General features: G+C 49.9%; 1 protein-coding gene across 3 annotated transcripts in view; it reads right to left on the bottom strand.

Moving 5' to 3' along the window:
* Window positions 1-21,247, bottom strand: part of KSR1 (kinase suppressor of ras 1) — a 172,624-nt gene that overhangs the window by 72,781 nt on the left and 78,596 nt on the right. For all 3 annotated transcript variants that reach the window (XM_065531115.1, XM_065531116.1, XM_074018848.1), the window contains exon 2: window positions 3,099-3,239. In XM_065531115.1, coding sequence (XP_065387187.1) covers window positions 3,099-3,239 — 141 coding nt within the window. The remainder of the gene's footprint in view (window positions 1-3,098; window positions 3,240-21,247) is intronic.

Here is a 21,247-nt window from a genome sequence, read left to right as displayed (position 1 = left end):
AATATTCTGGCTACAGCCCAGGAACTGACATGAGATTTGGGAGGAAGAAAAAGAGAAATCTTGAGAAGAGGTTTCTGGAGAGTCTGGGGAAGATGTAGTGACAGCAACTAATGGCTCCTTGTGGTTCTTAAAGCCCAGTAAGAAAGCTGCCAGGCCCAGGTACCTCCAACAGGCTCCTGCAGCCCAGTCCACCCTCCTTCTGCTCCCCATCCACTCCAGCCTCACTTCCTCCTGGCCCTGCTGGGGAGGACACCCTTGGTACCAATTTGGGGGATGGAAGGAGGACACTTGGCCCAGCTCTGTCAGGCTGGTGTGCCACCCTTTCTGTCCTAAGCTCTGGGCTGACTCTCGCTCCCTCTCTTGATTCAGAAAACTGCCTCTAGTCAGCCGATCCCAGCCTTCCTTCACTTCCCAGGAGGCTGTTCAGAGCTGCCCTGTGTACAGGCCTCTCTAGCTGCCTCTCCTGGGTCTGGCTCTCACCTGGGATTAATAGCAGCTGAGGGCAAGAGAGAGGTGGGAAATTGTTAATTTTTCCTCTTCCACCCCCGCCTCTAAGCACTTGACTTTCACAACTACCTGTGCCAGCAAGCAGCACATGGGTTATTCCCGTTTCACAAAAGGAGGAGACTGGAGCTTCGGAAGGTGAAAGGGCTTGGCGGGGTGCCTGAATTCAGGCATTCCAAGAAGGAGAGAGAAGTGGTTGAGACCAAGGACTCAGAGTCAGGTGTGGAGGGGCACCCGCCTCTGCTCCTCCCTGGCTCTGGGACCCTGGTGAGGGAGGACTCCATGTCAGGTGTGGAGGGGCACCCGGCTCTGCTCCTCTGTGTCTCTAGGACCCTGGTGAGTTTCTGTACCCACTGAGTGCCAGCTTCCTCAACTGTGAGATGGGGAAAATGGTCTCTATTAAGCAGAGTGTTGGGATAATTAAATAACACATCAGTGCACCCATCATGACACGCCAGATGTGCTCTGTGTCAACTTTGAGGCAAAAGAACCTAGAGGCTCTCAGGGGCCCCAGGACCCCACTGTGGCCACCAGTACAGCTCAATAATCAGACAGCAGAGGCCTCCCAGGAAAGGGCTGCTTGGGCTCCTGGCAGCACAAGTCCTTCATGAATGAAAAGGACGTTGGCATGGGAAGTGGGGAGTGCTACTGCACCCAAGAAATCTTTGGGGCACTTGCCCTAGCCTTCCTGGAGAGGGTCATCTCCCCTGGGGGCACCAATTCTCCCAGGGCTCATAGCAGCCAGGCATAGCTGGGAAGGGGGTTCTTTGGGGCTATGATCCCTACTCTGGCCTCTCTTGCAGGGCTTAAACTGAAAGCCAGAGCTAAGAGTAACCTGTGTTACCACCCACTCGGGGCCATACCCTGGGCTATTGGAGACATCTCCCATGTCATGATGAAATCTACTTATTCAATAAATAAATAGATATTTATTTTTATATCTGTCGCAACCAAGCAACTGCCATATTGGGCCCAACACTCAATGGGGATTTTGTGGCAAACAAACCCAAACAGCAAAGCCCTGTCTCATGGTGCTCGCATCCCAGGGGGAGCAGACAGACCACAGACAACAAATCAGTTAGGTCACTCCAGAAAGTAGTCGGTGTCATTGAGAAAATAAACCCAGGTGTGCAGGCAAGAATGATGGGCAGGGGGTGATCTTTAGATCACATCATCAGGGATGACTGCCTGGAGGCGGTGACAACACTCAACACCAGAAAAATATTCAAGGGATGAGTCATGGGCAGAGCACTCCAAGGAAGGGCGGAGCAAGTGCAAAGGTCAGAGTCTACTGAGCAAAGGAGAAGGTGAGCAAGCTGCGGTGAGAGAGGCCAGATCAAGGGAGGCATCTGGCACTCATTCTGAAGGAAACAGGAAGCACTGAAAAAGGATGGGATCCAAGTCACCTTTCTAGCTGAGCACCCCGGCTGCTGGGTGGAAAATGGAATGCAAGGGGTGAGGTGCCACTGCAGAGGTTCTGCAGGAGGTGACAGTGGCCTGGACCATGGTGCTGGAGGCAGGGAGGGAGAGGCAGGCAGGTCTGCAGTGTGCCTTGGGGGAGAGCCACAGGGCCTTGCCCACACTGGTAAGAGCAAGGCAAGAAGTTATAGCACATTTTAATTTGGACTAGCCATGTTCTAAGTGCTTGACAATCATGAGGCTTGTGACTACCTTACAGGACCGTCCAGATAGAAATTTTTAAAAGATTTCCGTATCGGGGAGAGGAAGGAAAAAAAAAAAAAGACCTTAAAGATCATAGATTTTCTAAGTGTTAGGAGTACGTATGTGATTTCTTTCCTTCTCTATTTCCAAAGTATCTATACATAATGAATTCATGCTACTTTTTACACAGCAGCAAAAGCCAGTATTTTTAATTTTAGGACAGAAGTAGGAGATTTATGAGATCTGACTGGGTGAACCACGCCTGCCAAGCAGGACTAATCTGCACTCCATGACAGATGACCTGCACCCCTGGCACCTGGCACAGCACACAGTCCGGGTGCGCTGGTTGGTTAGTTGGCTGGCTGGCAGGTGGGTAGGCTGCACACACAGGAAGAGAGAACGATGGAAGGAAGGCAGCATATTGTAGCAGTTAGAAGACTAAACTAAATTCAGACTCTCATTTCCAAATTCCAAGGCTATCATTTACTAGCTGTGTGATTTTAAACAACTTACTTAACCATTCTGTGCTTTAATTTCCTCAAGTATAAAATGGCAACAATGACAGTAATTTCCTTATAGGAGTTCATGAGAAGTGAGATTATCTGTCTTAGGAAACACAGAAACGTTTAACACAGTGTCTGCCACACAGCCAGTGCTTCCAGATATGCTGGCTGTTGTAAGTATGATGAACAAATCAATGCCCAGCATGGGGCTGCCCTAGTTCATCAGGCAATAGCACCCAGGACACTTGTTGGAGCCACATGTACCCTGGATCCCTCCTGGCTGCTGCTGTCCCTCCCCATCCTCCTTCTCAAGAGTAGAGAGCATCAACCCTTAGTCTTAGCCACGGGGAAGCTAGCCCTCGGGTTTGTGTGTGTTCCCTCTGCTTGGCCCCTCACGCCTATGCCCGTGCTGAGCCCCGGCTTGCATACCTGCACCACCTCTGGCCTCACGTTGAAAGTGTACAGCCAGTCACTGAAGCGGGGGTAGCTGTTGAGCTCCGGGGTCCTCTCACCAGGAGCCACGCTCAGCTTGCACTGCCTCTGCTTACAAATGTACCGGACCAGCTTCGCCTGCAGAAAGTCCAAAAAAGAAAAGCCTGTGTTCATCTGTGGCCCAACCACATGGCAGGCCCAAGCACACTACAGAGGAGCTCAGGCAGACACAAGCAATGTGATGAGGAAAGGGGCTGGCTCTCCTCTCTGCTGTTTGCAGGGGAGGGGAAATGGTGGAGAAGGGTCTGGGAGAACAGGCAGAGGCTGGTGGCCACCCATGAGCCCCCTGCCCTACCCAAGGCGGCTGACACTGCCCACCTCAGGACATGAGCGTCATGGGCAACACTGGTCAGAACAGAGAGCTGGGTTAAATATAAGGCAGCCTTCCTACCAGCCTGGCCAACATGGCAAAACTCCGTCTCTACCAGAAATACAACAAGTAGCCGAGCATGGTGGCGCGCACCTGTAGTCCTAGCTACTTGGGAGGCTAAGGTGGGAGGATCGATTGTGCCCAGGAGGTCAAGGCTGCAGTAAGCCAACATCACACCGCCACACTCCAGCCTGGGTGACAGAGCAAGACCCTGTCTCGGGAAAAAAAGAAGCCTTTCCTGCCAAGGTGGGGTCAGGGAGTTTGTAATTGCTAATCTGGAAGACCTGCTGGTTCGGGGAGAATGGGTAACCTCCCGCCTAGGACGCTTCCAGCAAAGAATCCAACTGCCTGGGTTGGGATCCAAGGGCTCAGTCACACCCTAGCTCTGTGACCTCGGACAAGTTACTTAACCCCCTATAAAGGTCTCCATCTTGAAAAAGGTCTCCATCTTATCCTTCAGAAAAATGGGGATAATGGAAGCTGACTCTCAGAGAGATGGAAGAAATGATGCGCTTGGCACACAGTGAGCACCGCAAGTGTCGCCATGACCACTGAGCAGCAGCAGTACTGGCCAGGGTCCTGGACTCGGATTCCCAGTAGGCTTTCAGGGATCCACACCCTGAAATGTATGCAAATTTCAGATATGCAAGTCTGTGTATTTTCCAGAGTTATTGTCCAAAGCTTTCAAAAGACTTGCAAACGGCTAAAACTTCAAATAAGATAAGCTTATACAAGGACAGCCTGACTTAGGTCAACCCGACAAACACTCGGTTCTGACTGGGTGCCCAGCATTGGACTGGGGAACACGGGGTACAGAGAAGCACAAGGAGGGCACGGCCCAGGTCTGATGAAAAATAAGGGACTCGCGTTCCAAATAGAGCCAGGTAGGCTCGACAGATGGAAACGAGCTCACCGCCAGAAGACCAGGGAGCTGCCTGGCTTGGCTACGGCTAAGTGACCCAGGGAGAGCTCCTGAAATGATGCTAAGACTCTGGTGGCCTCCTAATGGTGACTTCCAAGCATCCCCCCAAAATAAGTACCCCTTTCACAGTCTCATACAGGAACCTGCCTTCTGGAGACACTTCTCAACCCTGCTGTCCCTCATGGTTTTGGTGTTAATTCATTCCTTTTCCTTTTATCTGTAAATATAGGTAGCGCATTTCAAATCCAAAAACCCAAAATCCGAAACGCTTCCAAAGACCCAGAATCTGAACTTCTCCAAAATCTAAAACATTTTGAGCACTGACATGATGCTCAAAAGAAATGCTCACTGGAGCATTTTGGATTTTGAACTTTTGGGTTTGGGATGCTTAGCCATTAAGTATAATACAAATATTCCAGAATTCTAAAAAATCAAAAATCCAGAACACTTTGGACCTCAAGCATTTCAGACAAGGGATACTCAGTCTGTATCTCAGTATATTTTTCTTTTTTTTTCTTTTTTTTGAGATGGTCAAGGCTGGCAGGCTGGGATACAGTGGCATGATCTTGGCTCACTACAACCTCCGCCTGCTGGGTTCAAGTGATTCTTGTGCCTCAGCCTCCCGAGTAGTTGGAACTATGGGTGCGTGCCACCATAAAGGGCTAATTTTTGTATTTTTAGTAGAGATGGGTTTTCGCCATGTTGGCCAGGCTGGTCTCAAACTCCTGACCTCAGATGATCTGCCTACTTCCGCCTCCCAAAGTGCTGGGATTACATGTGTGAGCCAGCACTTTGAGAGGCTAAGGTAGGCAGATCACTTGATCTGAGTATAAAACAAAACACTTAGGATCACTGCATCAGGCCCTCAGTACATTTTTCTAAAGAGCAAGGACTCTTGTTAACAGAGTCACAATATTTTACAAAGAAAAAAAAGATGAATTAATAATTTTTAATTTCAAATATCAAGAAAGGCTCCAAATTTCCAATTAGAATAAGAGCTTATAACCATTTTGGGGGCATGGACCTTTGTGGAAGTCTAGGGAGGCCCATGATCTCTTTCAAAGAACAATACTTTCATTTATTTCATCTTTTTTTTTTTTTTGAGATGGGGTCTCGTTATGTTGCCTAGGCTGGTCTTGAACTCCTGGGCTCAAGCAATCCTCCCACCTTGGCCTCTCAAAGTCCTGGGATTACAGGTGTGAGCCATTGCGCCTGGACAGAACAATGCTTTGAAATGTATTAAACAACACATTGCCGGGCGCGGTGGCTCAAGCCTGTAATCCCAGCACTTTGGGAGGCTGAGACAGGTGGATCACGAGGTCAGGAGATCGAGACCATCCTGGCTAATATGGTGAAACCCTGTCTCTACTAAAAAATACAAAAAACTAGCCGGGCGAGGTGGCAGGCGCCTGTAGTCCCAGCTACTCGGGAGGCTGAGGCAGGAGAATGGCGTAAACCCAGGAGGCGGAGCTTGCAGTGAGCTGAGATCCGGCCACTGTACTCCAGGCTGGGCGACAGAGTGAGACTCCATCTCAAAAAAAAATAAAAATAAAAATAAAAAAAAAATAAACAACACATTTAGAATTACAAAGGAAATCAATTCTATTTAAACACATTTATCAAACTACTGAAAACTGTGATAGACGGCCAGTCATGGTGGCTCACGCCTGTAATCCTAGCACTTTGGGAGGCCAAGGCAGGTGGATCACCTGAAGTCAGAGGTTCGAGACCAGCCTGGCCAATATGGTGAAATGCCATCTCTATTAAAAATACAAAAATAAGCCAGGCGTGGTGGCACATGCCTGTAATCCCAGCCACTCAGGAGGCTGAGGCAGGAGAATCACTTGAACCTGGGAGGCAGAGGTTGTAGTGAGTCAAGATCGTGCCACTGCACCCCAGCCTGCCAGCCTTGGTGACTGTATCAAAAAAAAAAAGAAAGAAAAATATACTGAGATACAGGCTGAGTATCCCTTGTCTGACTGTACTCCAGCCTGGGTGACAGAACAAGACTCTGTCTCAAAAAAAAAAAAAAAGAAAAGACATCTGTGATAGAGTCATAAAAGCTTCTATTAAAGTATTAAACATCCAACAGTGCATCTAATAACTGCCATAACTTTAAAGTTGTGACAAGTGTAAACTGCTTTTTCAGATAGCTCCACAACTGTGATGTAATGGGAAAAACATCTGTGACTCCTACTGGTGACCGAGCCACAGGTGTGTGCTAAGATAACTGTGCCTCATTGCCTACAACCAAGTGGAACGACATGCTAAATTCCAGTTAAGGCTAATGAAAATAAAAGTGCAATTTTCTTCCCCATCTAAGTTCATGGATGGACCCCCTGCATTCTATCCACAGACCCCAGGTTAAGAACTCCTGTGGCTAGAGAGATGTGAGCATGAAATGAGACCCATAATAATGAAACCACTGCTGCCACATCAGCGTTTTTGAAATTTCGCCCAGAAACTAGTTTGGCCCCAGGCTCACAAACAATCTGATAGAGCCAGATTCAACCCCCTTGGGGTTGCTTACCCCTCTCCCATGGCCCCTGCTCCCTTCAGGGTGCTAGGGGCTCAGTGGCAAGCGTAGACAACTGCTGGAGAGGGAGCGCTGAGTCAGAATCAAAATAATTCCACACTCTCAACTGTGCAGTTTTGATGTCTGGTGAAACCACAGACCCAGAGGCTGACCCCCTGACACTCCTGCGCCCCATGCCCCTCAGGAGCCCAGAGCAGACCCTGCTAATCAAACAAACACACTGCTAAGGCTCAGGACTCTGAGTCTACCTGCTGTCCTATTATGGAACCTAAGCCTGGGGGAGCACCTACAGGGCATGAAGCTCACAACTGTAGACACACCAGTGAGCTTTTATCCTACAGGTCTAAGTGGAGGCACTCATGTGCCCCATCCTGGCTTACCCCACTCTGATCCATCCCACCCAGTGAGACCAGAGGCAAATTCCAAAACCAGGGCCCCAACCTCCCCCAGCCCCCAGCTCCGTTCCATAGCCCCTGGCCCTGCCCAGCAGGCACACACTCACCCAGCAGCTATTCCTCCAATACCTGCTGGAGTTTCCTACCCAGGCCAAGTCAGAGTCCACCTCTCCCCTTCCTGGTGTGTCGTGTGACTCTTTCAGAGCCCCGATCATGGAGGGGCCTCATACTACAGTTAACAGCTTCTGCCTCGATCTCCCCCAATAGACATGAGCTCCCAGACTTCTGGGTTGAACACATCTGGGTTCAAATCCACCATACACTAGGTTGCACGGCCCCAAGGAAGATAATTAATTTTTCTGAGTCTCAGTTCACCCACCTGTAAACAGGAATGATGATACCTAGCTCATATTCAACTACAGCATGGAGACCTCCAAAAGACTAGGTTAGAGTCAGGGCAGACATCAGGGCAAGGACCGTATTTCCCTCATATCCCCAGTTCCTACTACAGCACCTGGCACATAACGTGTGCTCAGAAGTGCCAGAGGAAGAAAACGTGTGGTCCTTATCCCCATGTTTCTCACAGCCAGCCCTTCCCTCCATTCCACATGGCTCTGAAACCACCACTTCAAAGGGCTGACCAGAGACAGGACTATAAATCAAACAGCTGTGCAAACTCAGAACCACTCTTTTCCACATTAACTAGAGAGGTCGGGCTGCTGGCACTAAAAGCAGCAGCACTAGAGCCCTTCTGTCACTGGCACATGGCCTTCAAGGGCCCTGCTTCTGGGAATGATTCATAACATATGCCATTTGCACAAGACTTTAGCCACCACAGGCCAACATCGAGATGAGCCCACCTGGCCTTAGCCTGAGCCAGCATTTGGGCCTTACCCAGTTCAGCCTCCCCACAACCTGCCTCCCCTTTTCAGCTTTGAGGCTCTGGTCCCCTGCTAAGCAAGCTCTTCACAGTGACTCCGCCTACAAGGATCAGCTCAGATACCCCTTCCTCCAGGAAGCCTTCCTCAAGCCCTCCAGCCCCCTGCCCAGATCACATATCGCAGTTCTGATGATTCACACTTGTCTGCTTCCCTCTTCAGGCTGGAAACTCTGGGAGGTGGGGTCCAGCTGGTGTTCTTAGTCACCAACGGACCTCAGGAACCAGCACAGCACCCAGCACATGGGTTGCTTTTTTTCTTTTTTATAACAGAGATGGGGTCTTGCCATATTGCCCAGGCTGGTCTCTAACTCCTAGGCTCAAGCGATCCTCTTGTGTTAGCCTCCGAAAGTACTGGGATTAAAGGCATGAGCCACCACACCTGGCCTGGTTTGCTATTTTAAAACCTTTGTTGAAAGGATGAACACACAAACACACAATACATTGTGCCAGACAGGCACACAAAGTTTATCAAACGGCAGCAAAAAACAAACACCAACTGGGCAAGTGATGAGACAGGGATCTGAACATCTCAAAAGCCAGGGCAGCTTCCCTAGAAAAGGAGCAAGCAGTTTCTTTTCTTAGAGGCCAGTAGAGATCCCCACTAGACAGCCGAAAGCAGGCCCATGGGTAGGACTGCGCAGAACTTGAAGTGGTTCTTCTCTGCACCCAGATAACCCATAAACCTGGCGAGCTGTGCCTGAGACAAGGAAAAGGGAAGACACGCAGTGCAGCATGACCCAGCTGCTGGCATCTCCCAGAACTTGTCAAGAAACAACCTCTGCAGATTTGGGTTCTGCTGACAGAGCAAAACTTCTCTGGTTCACAAAGGATGGAGGTGGCCTGCAGGCAGCCACTCCCCGTCAGAGTGAAATGAAGCTGCTCTCACTTCTTGGAAAGTTGGTTGCAGTCACAGAAGCACCAAGGGGCTACTTTCCCAGACAAACCACAGTGGGGCCTGCCAGCCCAGCCCTGGGGGCCTAAACCGGGACCTTTCATTGGTAGCGTCATTTTCTCTTAACCACAAAACCGCAAGATATAAATTTTCCGGAATAGACAAGCACCTGGGGTTTCAGGGATGGGACCAGCGGCAAGAGGGAAAGAGTCATTAGGTCTCTGGCCACAGGGGAGGCCCTGGGCTGGAACCAACATCTCTCACGCCCCAATATTCTTTTGCTTCAAGAATGTACTGTGGGCCCACCCCAGCCCTGACCAGAGCCTGACTTACGGAAAGAGAAGAGTATCAGGTCAGCCACAAACAGTTGGTGGGTGCTACCAATACTACAGCAGGCACTCACTAAGTATCTGGGGCTGAAGGAGCTCAGCTCTAGTCCCAGCTCTGACATCTAAAATCAAAGACCTTGGGGAAATCCCCCTTGGTTCAGCTTCAGTTTCACCACCTATAAAAAGAGTATCATTTTATCGAGGTTGAGGCCAAGGGAGTTGCTGTATACAAAGTGCTTGGAACAAGCAAAAAATAAACCACGGGTCCTGTTATTCCACCACTGGTTATTCCAGCCATACCCAGGAGTCAGTGTGGCTCCATGAAGGATATCTGTAGCCCTAAAGTCCCTTGACACCATTCCCTTGGGTGAACATAGCCATAGGATCTAACCTGTGAGCCTCACTTTCCCTACCTGTAAAATGGGGTTGATCTACCTCAAAAGGCTGTTGTGAAGGCTTACATGAGAAAAATATGAATGTAAAATGTTCAGCAAAATGTGTGGAACACAGAAAACACTCTTGCGGTGGCAGCGGACGTGGGTGGTGATCTTCTCGGGCGAAGCCCTCAGGTTCTCTCTTATTACCTCCCTGGGCAATACAGAAGATATAGGTGGGAATCTGCCCATGTTAGAGATGTTAGAGATGGGACTAAGGAAGACCCTGAAATCTGGTCTTGACTTCAGGACAATGCTGGAGGAACCTGCGAATCAGGTACATTTCTTCTAAAGGCAAGAGGGCCAACACCTGTACCCACCCAGCTGACTCCAGGGAACCCAATCTCATCCTCCTTTGAGTGCTCACCTGCAACCTCAGCACCAGAGGATGCTAACCTCCAACCTCAGTCACCAGAAACGACATCGGCTCCACTTGTCTAAAGGAACATCTGTACCCCCAACCTGGCATCCTGATCGGCCTCAGTGTCATCTGCCACCCCAGCTGTTCTGGTATGACTCTGGCACAGGCCTCCCAAATGGAGGCTCCACGAGTATCACTTGGATGGTGGTGAGGCTTGTCAGACATCCCTGGAGAGCGTGGGCCTGGTTGAGCCGATACTGTGCCAAGGAGAAGCATGTGCCACTGAAGAAAGAGACTTTTGCAGGTAAAGGACACAGCCCCCAGAACTGCGGGGATCTCCAGAAACATGGAGGCCTCATGCCCCCCACCTGCAGGTCCTTTCCTTGTCATCCTTCCTTTACACTGTGCCCCAACCTGCGTCTCCATAGCTGGTGCCCCTTAGCATCCTGAGCCCATCCTCTGTGGTGTGTCATGGCTGTCCCAGGCAACCTACATGTGGGCCAGTCTGATTTGGGAGGCTGGGTTCCTCTGCGGCCACAGAACCAACCATCCCTTGGAGGCTGCCACAGTGGAGCTGGAGCAATAGCTGCCTTGCCTCTAAAAGCGAGACCATTTAGCACCAGCTAAAATGGTAGTCCAGGCAGAAAGCTCCCATGGGCTGCCACAGGATGTGTGGACAGGGACGGGCCAGTCATTGTGCTGGACTGGCTGGGCAGTGCCGCAGTGACAGGCAGACGACCCACGCCTCCTGTTTACCACCAGCACCTGTTCTGACTGGTCAGAGGCCATGCCTACCATTAGTTAGTGGTGCCATCCCTCCTGCGAGAAGCTTGGGTTTGGCAGCCAGGAGGCTGTACCTTTTGCACCATCACACATCAGCTGTGTGGCAGGATCTAGATCGTGTCATCTTAGTCTCCTCCTCTGTAAAGCAGAGAAAATATAATACATGCCCCACAGCACTGCTGAGAATTTGCTGCAGACTCATGTAAGTAAAGTGTTTAGTCCAATGTTCAGAACACATAAAGTGCTCACTAAATAGAACTCTGTTAGTGTTACTCCTGCTCAGCCTGCAGAATGACCTCGAAAAGGAGGAGCATGAAGACTTTTGACAGGTGCCATTTGGATTATACCCCACCCAGGCTTTTTTGCACCTTTGCAAAAAACACCTCTTTCCAGACGACTGACTTTGCAAACAAAGTCAGCTCCACTCTAAAATTGCAGGGCCTGAGATGGGGAGGTCTCTTCTGTGGGCAACTCTCAAACACATGATCTTGGCTACGTTAGCAGCCAGATGCCAAGGCCTATTACAGGTTGTCACCCTAACCCTGACTTTGGTCGTTGGCTGCCACAGGACGCTCTCAGTGGCCCAAGTCTTCATGTCTCAGAAGCAGGGCAGGAGGCTAAATCTGTCATGACAGATGTCACAGATGTTAACATATAAATGAACAAATGAATCCAAGGCACAGGTTAACATGGACACCAGTTTCCTATGTATAGTAGCAGGCTCCCTCAGTTACAGAATCATGTCAATACTCATTTGTCAATCTAGCAGTGTTAACAATCTCTTCCTTATGTATTGTACCATATCACTTCCTCTGCCTGGATTGTCAGTGAAAATTCCAGAAGCTAGGAATTAGAGTAGATCCCTGATAGCACAAGAGTGACTGATGTTCCAATCTTCACACACAACCCAAAAGCTGGCAATGTCCCTAAAGCACATCATTCCCTCCACAAAATACAGTCATGTGTAACTGAAAACACTACAGACCCTTCCAGACTTCTGATGGGATGTACTGTGTACTCAACATTGAGTAAAGAAAAACAAAGCTATATCGGGATATGGGTGCTGGGCAGCACACTGGCCTCACTCACTGGCACAGGGATGCTCACCCGCATGCCTGCCATCGAGTCCAGCCTCAGCCAAATGACAAGTCACTGCTCATCCTTTACCATCACTCGCAAATCATGAAACCACACATGTGAAACCCATAAGACTTAAAGGTGTACTTCATTATTCCCATCTCACAATGAGGAAACCAAGGCACCAGGCTTTGTAACTTTCTTGAATCCTATGGTTAAAGAAGGCATTCCAACCTCAATCTAATGCTCTCTATGCACCTCTCAAAATAATGACTCCTGCAACCCACACCCCAAGCTGTCTTGACTGGTACAAGCAGGATGGCAGTGGGCAGGGTCTACCTCTTTTGCGATCCAAAGCCCAAAATCCAGCCACGCCTAGACTGTTCCAGGCAGTGAATCCTGTGAATAAGAGCCACAGGCTTGCCCACACCCTCTAAATGTATCTAGCCACCCAACTGGGCCACCACCTCTGGTCCTGACTTGCAGTAACCTACCCTCTGGGCTGTACCCCACCCCTGGCTCTAAGCCAGCACTACATTCATTAAAACTAGCCATCATCCCGCCTATAACCTGAGGCCATCCCTTTTAAGAAGATCCTAGCATGCTTTACAGAGTGACATGAAGCAACTGGACAGCCACTCCACTCGTCCATCACTTGCCTCTTGTTCTATTTAGTCCTCCTGTGGCAGGTGCAATTCCTGGACAGCTTCCAGCTCACCAGCACCCACAAGACCCCGACTCCCTCCTCCTCAGTGGGCAGCACCAGACTCTTATGTGGTGCCCACAGCAGTCTTTGCTCCTGCCAAGTCGCTGACTACACCATCCCAAACCTCAGGATGCCACCAAAGCCCTGGCGACTTACTCCAGCCTTCCCTCCAGTGGTCCCTGAAGCTGCTGCTCCTCCTCCACTATTGGCCCGTCCTGTCCACGCCTCGGGGAAGCTCCCCTTACATCTTCCACTTCCTTCCCAAAGCTGGAGTGCGTTTCTGGGAACTTCCCGCCAACCCAGTCAGCTAAGCAGTCTAGCCTTGCTGCCATGGCCAACTTGTTGCAAAATGATTTCTGAGAATGTAAGGAGGCCTCTGGAGGTTGTAATGCAGCTGACAGTTCCACGCACAGGCATGCAGCAACCACGGCACCCAGCTCCAAGGGCACCAGAGACAGCCCTTGGCTCCAGCACTACCCAGCCCTCAAGGGCACCCACGGGGGCTGACATTCATGGGCATGGGGCAGAGCAGGAGAAGCACACGGGGAAAGTGGGGCGAGGAGAGGAGAAAGTACAAGTGACCTCAATCCTTGAGCTGGGCATTTCGCAACAGCCAGCCCTTGCCCAGCCCCGCCCGCACCCGCACTCTCCTGGGGAAGCTGCCAGGCTTTTGCATTTGTGTAGAGACAACCTCCCCGCCAAGCCTCCCACCAGCAATCCTGCCTTGACGTCAAACTCGGAGTCGGGGAACTTCAAACACAAACAAACAAGTCTAACCCCGACCACAAGTGGAGACGTTCCCAAGGAGGCCAGGGGTGAGAACGGCCACAGCTGGGAACTCAGGGCCTCCTGCCCTTCCCTCAGCTCCACTGGGAATGCAAAGTCTGAGGACCTGACAACAGACTGTAGATGGGAGGTTCAACTCCAGGCTAAGACAAAACGAGCTCACTTGTCTAAGAGTATGACTGACTGCCTTTGGCTGGTGCAGCAGTGGGTGCAAGAGACCCTGTATGGAAGCACTGATGAGTTAGTTCCTCTGTGCAACTAAGCACCCACCTTAGATAAATCACTTGTTCCCACTGCTCCAGTACTAAGAATGAGCAGTCAGGGAAAGAAGAGACTATGTGGTCAAGTATGGGTTAAAAGCAGCCATGATGCTTCCTGGGAAATGCAGAGCTTGGGCTGGGCCAGGGTGAATGGCCAAGGGCCCGAGTTTTCTCAGAAACAACTGCTAGGCCATTTCACGCGCCATGGAGGTTGTGAGATGCAGAACTGAAGAGTAAGGCATTTCCCTGACCTAATAGCCTAATACAGCTCCCACCTGCAAAGCCAAGGTGAGTCCAAACACTGCTCTTCAGAAAGCAATTCTTTGAAAAGCCAGTAAATGATCTGTCTTGATCTGCCTTTCAAGTTTTCCTTCCTACCTCAATTCGATACAACAACCCCCAATACCTCATGTGCTGTTAGTACCAGCAGTCCTTAGGGGTTGTGGGGACCAACAGGACTAAATCATGAGAAAGAAAGACACCCACTTTACCCCCTAACTCCCCTGTGCCTGAAGCAATTGAATAAGGGCAACGAAGAACTTCTGCCCATCATCCAGTCATCCAACAACCAAACCTCTTCCCGATGCCAGGCACTGTTGGACTCTAAGGACAACGGTCATAAGCAGCAGGGGTTCATAATTTTCAGGAACCCACACAAGTCGGGGGAACAGATGTGTCCGCACAGACACCTGACCGAGGGCTAGGAAAGGCAAAGCAACAGACAGCAGAGCAGTTCTGTCCCAGTATGAGCGTCCATGACACAGCAGCCCCGCTGCTCGGTGCTTCTGCTGGGAGGCTGAGGAGAGTGCTGGCCCAGGTGTCAGGAGCCACAGGTGCGGTGTTGCCCACAGACCAGATCCTTCATCAGCACGGCCTGTGTCCCAGTTCAAACACACACTCCATGTGTTTGTCTGAAGGTCACCAGGCCCACAGCGCACAGCCATGAACTAGTTTTTCCCTCCGCTCAACCCCTCAATCACAACAGGTAATCCTGGAGTATTACTGACATTGCACACTGAAAGGGACCTGGGTGTGAATTACCAAGCAGGGGCCTAGGGGAAAAGGCAGAGGCTGCACCTAATGGCAAAGGTAGATTTCTGCCAATGGGCCAAACCCCTTATCTATCCTTAAGGCCTGTTCCCTGGGGAGCCACTGGAGGGGAGGGATGGGGAAGGCAAGGCACCTTAAACTCTGACCTATGCGCACCAACTATGAGAAGGAGACTGTGCCCGATGCTGGAAAGATAGAGGGCTTCCTTTCCAGGGATGTGACTGTTGGCTTAGCAACTCAGGCCATCACAGAAAAGGACAAAGGGCTGGACAGGGGCAAGGGGCAAGGACAGATGAGTGCCCCGGACACCAGGGATCAATGAATGCAGTGTGAACTCCCCCAGAAGGATGAGGGGCGCCTGAACCGCCACGCCCGGTGGAGCACCATGCTCAGACTGCTCATCTCCACCTAATATCAGCTCCCAGCTTCTCCCTTGCTCACAGGACCCAGTTTTGTTCAGGGTCCTGAACAAAGCCCAGTGATGAACTGGTCTCAGTCAGTGGTTCACAGCCCGGTCTTCACATCACAGCCCACGAGCCTCAGCTTCAGCAAGTGTGACGTAATTGATCTGGATGGGGTCCCTGCACAGCCATCATGATGATTCAGTCCCCACTTTCAGCTTCCCTTGAAGTTGGTTAGCTGTGACAGTTTTGGCTAATGAGGCATGAGGACCTGCCTGCTAGGGGACCTGCTGGGAAAGCATGGGACAGATCTTGGGGCTGCCAACACCTCCTGCCCATTTTGAAGACGGACAAGCTGCAGCAGCCATCTCACAACCACAAGGATGGCAAGAACTGCCTGAAAAACCAGACAGCATCCCTGTTCAGCTACAAAACCAGCACATGTGTGCCACCTAACTCCAGACTCATTGCAGGAGAAACATAATGGCCTATTCCAGTCACATTTTCTGTTACTTGCAACCAAAAGTAGTTCTATTAAGTCCACACTATTCCAAACCTCCTTCTACGGCTAATGTTTCTAAGGCTGAGGCTTCCTGCTGGCTTCCAGAAAACCTACAACAGTAAAAAAAAAAAGGTATCCCTCATTCTTCTTCGAACCACATGCCATCTAAAAGCATTCTTCCAAAAGTTCTTAAATCTCGGAGAGCAGCTAATTTTTATGAAGTCCAACTTAACAATCTTTTTTTATTTCCTATCTAGGAGATAATTGTCAAGCCCACATTCACAAACATGTTCTCCTGGGTTCTAGAAGTTTTATTGTTTTATCTTTTTTATTCAGGTTTTTGATCCAGTTTGAGTTAATTTTTGTATTCCAGGACTGTTTTAACCACAACTGGATATATTCTATTTAACTGGGCATTCCTATGTACTAGGTATCATGCTATATACATTCTATATTATCTCACCTAATACCTACATGAATCCTCTGATAGGTATTTTTATTTTATTGTTTATTTATTTATATGAGACAGAGTTTTGCTCTTGTTACCTATGCTGGGGTGCAGTGGCCTGATCTCGGCTCATTGCAACCTCCGCCTCCCGGGTTCAAGTGATTCTCCCACCTCAGCCTCCCAAGTAGCTGCAATTACAGGTGCCCGTGACCACGCTCAGCTAATTTTTTGTATTTTTAGTAGAGACGGGGTTTCACCATGTTGGCCAGGCTGGTCTCGAACTCCTGACCTCAGGCGATCTGCCTGCCTCGCCCTCCCAAAGTGCTGGGATTACAGGTGTGAGCCACTGCGCCCAGCCAGGTACCATTATTAATCTCATTTTACAGCTGAGGAAACTGAGGCTGAGAGTTACATATCCTTGAAAAAGGACACTGGCATACTGTAAACCACATGCAGTACCTTAGAGTACCTTCAAGTCCATTATATAACAGACATTTGCCGTGAGCTAGAGATATGGAATCCTTGTTGTTCTACCCTGATTCAGTTGATGCTGAGTGTTTGGGAATACAACCCCCAGCTGCACCCCTGCACTTAGGAAGACACATGAAGACTCAGTTTCCCGGAGTGCACAAGGTGAGTGTGGGAGTGAAGCAGGCTATGTAAGATCTTGCATTTGCTAGAGAAAAAGAATAGGTGGGGGAGCCCCTGCTCCTGGCAGTGGGTGGTGAGGGTTCTTCTTCCCTACTGGGTAGTCACAGGATCATCTGAGTCTACCATACGAGTGTAGACGACCACAGCAGATTGAAGATGGCCACAAAGTATATGACACTCCTCCAATCTAGAGGTCGATTTCCTCTCCCCTTGAACCTGGGTTGGTCTGTGGCTACTTTGTCCAACAGAGTACAGAGTCTCCCAGAGCCCTGACTACTATGACGAAGAGACCATAATGAGTGGCCCTGGGCCTGCCCCTGATGGAATGGTCCCCACCCAGGGGCCAGTGCACGAGCAGGGCCTTCTTGGACCCTCCAGATCAATGGCTGGTACCGCTTTTTTTGTTTCAGTCAGGGAACCCAGTTCATGCAGGTCCTACAAAGTTCCAGAAGGTCACTCTGGAATCTGCACTCAGGCATCTGCACTCAATCTTACAGGCATGGAGCAGGAAGCGAAGGAAAAAACGTGATCAGATTTGCATTTCTGAACGATTCTCATTCTGGAAACCATAAAGAGGACAGATTGAAGTGGGTGTGGAGAAACCAAAGACAGGAAAATCAATTAAGCAGCACTGCAATTCAGCAAATGATAAGAACAAAAGGTAATTTAGTTAGTGGTAGTGTGGGTGTAAAGGAAGGAGAAGATTCTAGAGCTGTTTTATTAGTGTTTTTACTATAAAGACATGACTTCCTTTCTTGCTTGTCCAAGGAATTTCTGGCATACCAGCATACCTTTAGCAGGAAGCTGAAGCACTGAGTTTCTCCAGCAAATGAGCCGCCCAAGCAGAGCCCTGTTTGTTGTTTGATTTACTAGGACTTGGTGCTTCTCGGGGAGGGGCTCTTCGACTGGAGATTCCACCCTCAAAGGGCACTCAGCCCACAGGCAGCCCCAGCCCAGCTGTCTCTCACTTCAGCGCTGTGCCTGCCCTGTCTCCTATGCTTGCCAACAGCACAAGCCGCTGCTCCAACAGTACCATCTCCAACTCTTCCCCACACCCCTGGAGGTGGGTCAGACAGAAAGCAATTGGAGAGAGGCAGTGTCTGCCATCGTGGCCAGGCCCCATAGGGCCCTCTCCAGCCTTCCATCCACCCGTCTCCATCCCATATGCAGGGCAGGAAGCATACCATCCCCTAAAGAAGAGTGGGCCTAGCTGCTCCTGGCAAGACAGAGAGGGAGATTTAATCATTTTAATCAGAAAGACCATGGACATTAGAGTCAGACAGACCCAAGTACACATCTCACCCCTGACTCCTACCAGCTAAGGGCCCATGGGCAATTGAATGTCTGAGCCTTTACTTCCTCTGCTATAAATGAGGGGCAAAGAGCAGCCTCAAAAGATCACTGTGAAGACAAAACAGTATGACACAGCAGCTGGCTGACGGCGAGCTCCTAGCAAAGATTCCTTCCCGTCTTCCTTCGCTGCAATCTTAATCTTAACGTCAAAGCTGTGCCTTTGGCAGCTGATAGGAAAACCAGGACGGGTGACAGGGGAAGAGTGCAGAAGGCAAGCGTCCAGATGAAGGATCACGATTGTTGATCTGTTAATGTATCTGCAAGCTTCCCACGGAACAAGGAGAGCAACCGGCTGTGAAATGAAGCTCTATGCATGAGGGCAGATCAGCACCTACACTCTTTTAACAATCCACTTGTATCAGAGGCCCAAGGAACACCTCTGGCACCAAATCACCACGCTGAGTTTCAAATGAGACCAGAATTACCCCTAGTGACATGACTGTCCGTTCTTTCTGTGGCACACACCAATGTGATGATTGTGTACCTTACGGATACTTGGTCGCAGCACCTCACACTCAGTCACAGCACTGCAGAGTTTACGGAGCGCTCTGGCAAGACAGCACCTCATCTGATCCTCACTGAAAACCAAGGCTCAGAGGTAAAGGGACATGGCCAAGGCTACACACCATCCTATGTTGTGGCGCCAGCTTCACAACCACTGCCCACCCCAACTCCCACCCAGGAAAGCATGATTTTAAATTCATAGATTAAAACAAAGCACCGCTGAGATACTGCGTCCCACCCAGGGTCACTTCCAGTTGTGACCTCAGGGACCTCTTAGATGCCTCTCAGGGAAGAAAGTCCTGACAAGGACAATCACGCTTTTCCTAAGCAATCTGAGAAGGTCACTGATTAGCCACAGCCATCTCCACTGTATAATCCTCAAAGCTCTTTTCCTGAGGGACCATTTTGTCTGGTCAGAGGAAGGAGGTAAGGGATGTAGGGGAAATAAAAATCAGACCTGGAACCCAGGAATAAAATGGCAGCAAGGTTTAGGTGATACCAGCTCTGGGAGGGAGAAAGAAGGCAAGACCACCCTCTCTAATAAGCAATGGCTAAAGATAACGCAGTTATCCCCCTAGGCCCTGTGCACCTCAGGCAACACAGCTGTAACTGGGCTCACATCACCAGCACCACCATTAGTGGGGGATGAGAAAGGGCTCAGGGGACAGGATGCCGCCACTGCATAATCCCAGGAATGCCAGCCAGGGGCAGTAGAGTGATGGATAGTCAGGTGCTGGGGCCTAGAGGCCAACAGACCAGGGTTCAAATCCCAGCTCGGCCACTGACTAGCTGCTTTAACTCAGATTATTTAAGCACTCTCTGCCTCAGTTTCCTTATCTGTAAAATGGGGGAAGAGGGGGATGTCTGTTGCTTCACATGAGGCCTGCTAAAATAGATTAACACTCATTGTCAGCCATCTCTATCATGAAAATTCCAGTCTCTTGTATTCTTTGAAAGCAGTTAGTCTGACTTGTTTATTGCTTTAACATTCTTAAACACATTCCTGGATGACTCCATCTACATCGCATGTCCCAAGCTACCCTAGTGTATTCCTTGAAAAGGGGCAAACATAGACAAGGCCAGGCGTGGCTGGAACACACTCACACTGATAGGATGGCTTTCCTGGCCCTTACTTCATTCTCAGGAGGTCAAAAGCTGGGCACACCCGAGCCAAACTGTGCAACACAAACCTCTGAGCACAGTCTGTGCAGAAGAGGCAGGCAAACCAGGATGGCTAACAAGATACACAAGCCCGAAGAAGTCAGCCAAGGAGAGGCCTGGCCCACAGGCTGCAAGGGGAGCTCTCTCCAGACCTGAATAGCGGTGACACGGCTGAAAAAAAGCGGTGACACACACACACACACACACACACACACACACACACACACACACCCCTTCACCCTGGACAAGCTCTAGCTGAACAGAGTGGGGATGCATCTCAAAATAAAGAGAGACAGTATGCTGCCAAGCTCCCAAGAAATGAACTGACCACCCTTATTGAAGAAATTAGACAATGACAGCTAACTCCAACAAGGGTGGCTATCATGCGCTAGACACTGCTTTAAGCACTTCATGTGTACAGTCAGCACTTAGGATCTGTGGGTTCTGTATCCATAGATTCAATGGCAGATCAGAAGTCTTTTTTAAAAAACGAATGGTTACAGATGGGCGCGGTGGCTCACGCCTGTAATCCCAATACTTTGGGAGGCTGAGGTGAGCGGATCACGAGGTCAAGAGATCAAGACCATCCTGGTTAACATGGTGAAACCCCGCCTCTACGAAAAACACAACAATTAGCTGGGCATGGTGGTGTGCATCTGTAGTCCCAGCTACTCGGGAGGCTGAGGCAGGAGAATCGCATGAACCCTGGAGGCAGAGGTTGCACTGAGCCAAGATTGTGCTACTGCACTCCAGCCTGGCGATAGAGTAAGACTCTGTCCAAGAAAAAAAAAAAAAAAAAAAAAAGTTGCATCTGCATCTGTACTGAGGGGGCTTGAGAATTTGGATTTTGGTATCCTAGGGGGTTCCTGGGAGCAGTCCCCTGTGGACACCAAGGGACAACTGAACTAACTCACTTAACCCTTGCAACAAACCTATGAGAGACGCCCTAACATAACTATCCCCATTGTACAGAGGCATAAACTGAGGATGAGGAACAGTCCCACATCATGTGGCTAGTAAGTGGCAGAGCAAGAAACTGAACCCAGGAAGTTCAGCTGCTCAGCCCATGCTCTTAACTATGGGTTACATTACCTCCTTGAATGACTGAGACTTTTGGGGTGCCTACTGTCCATCAGACCAATGCTGGGCATCTTAGTACAAATGTTCTCATGTATAAAAAAGGACTCAGAGAGTCAGGAAGCCAAGCCAACGTCACCCAGCTGGT

The sequence above is a fragment of the Macaca fascicularis genome, chromosome 16, assembly GCF_037993035.2.
Source record: "Macaca fascicularis isolate 582-1 chromosome 16, T2T-MFA8v1.1".
Lineage (NCBI taxonomy): Eukaryota > Metazoa > Chordata > Mammalia > Primates > Cercopithecidae > Macaca > Macaca fascicularis.
The sequence above is the reverse complement of the archived record's forward strand: the minus strand, read 5'-3'. Positions and strand labels throughout refer to the sequence as shown.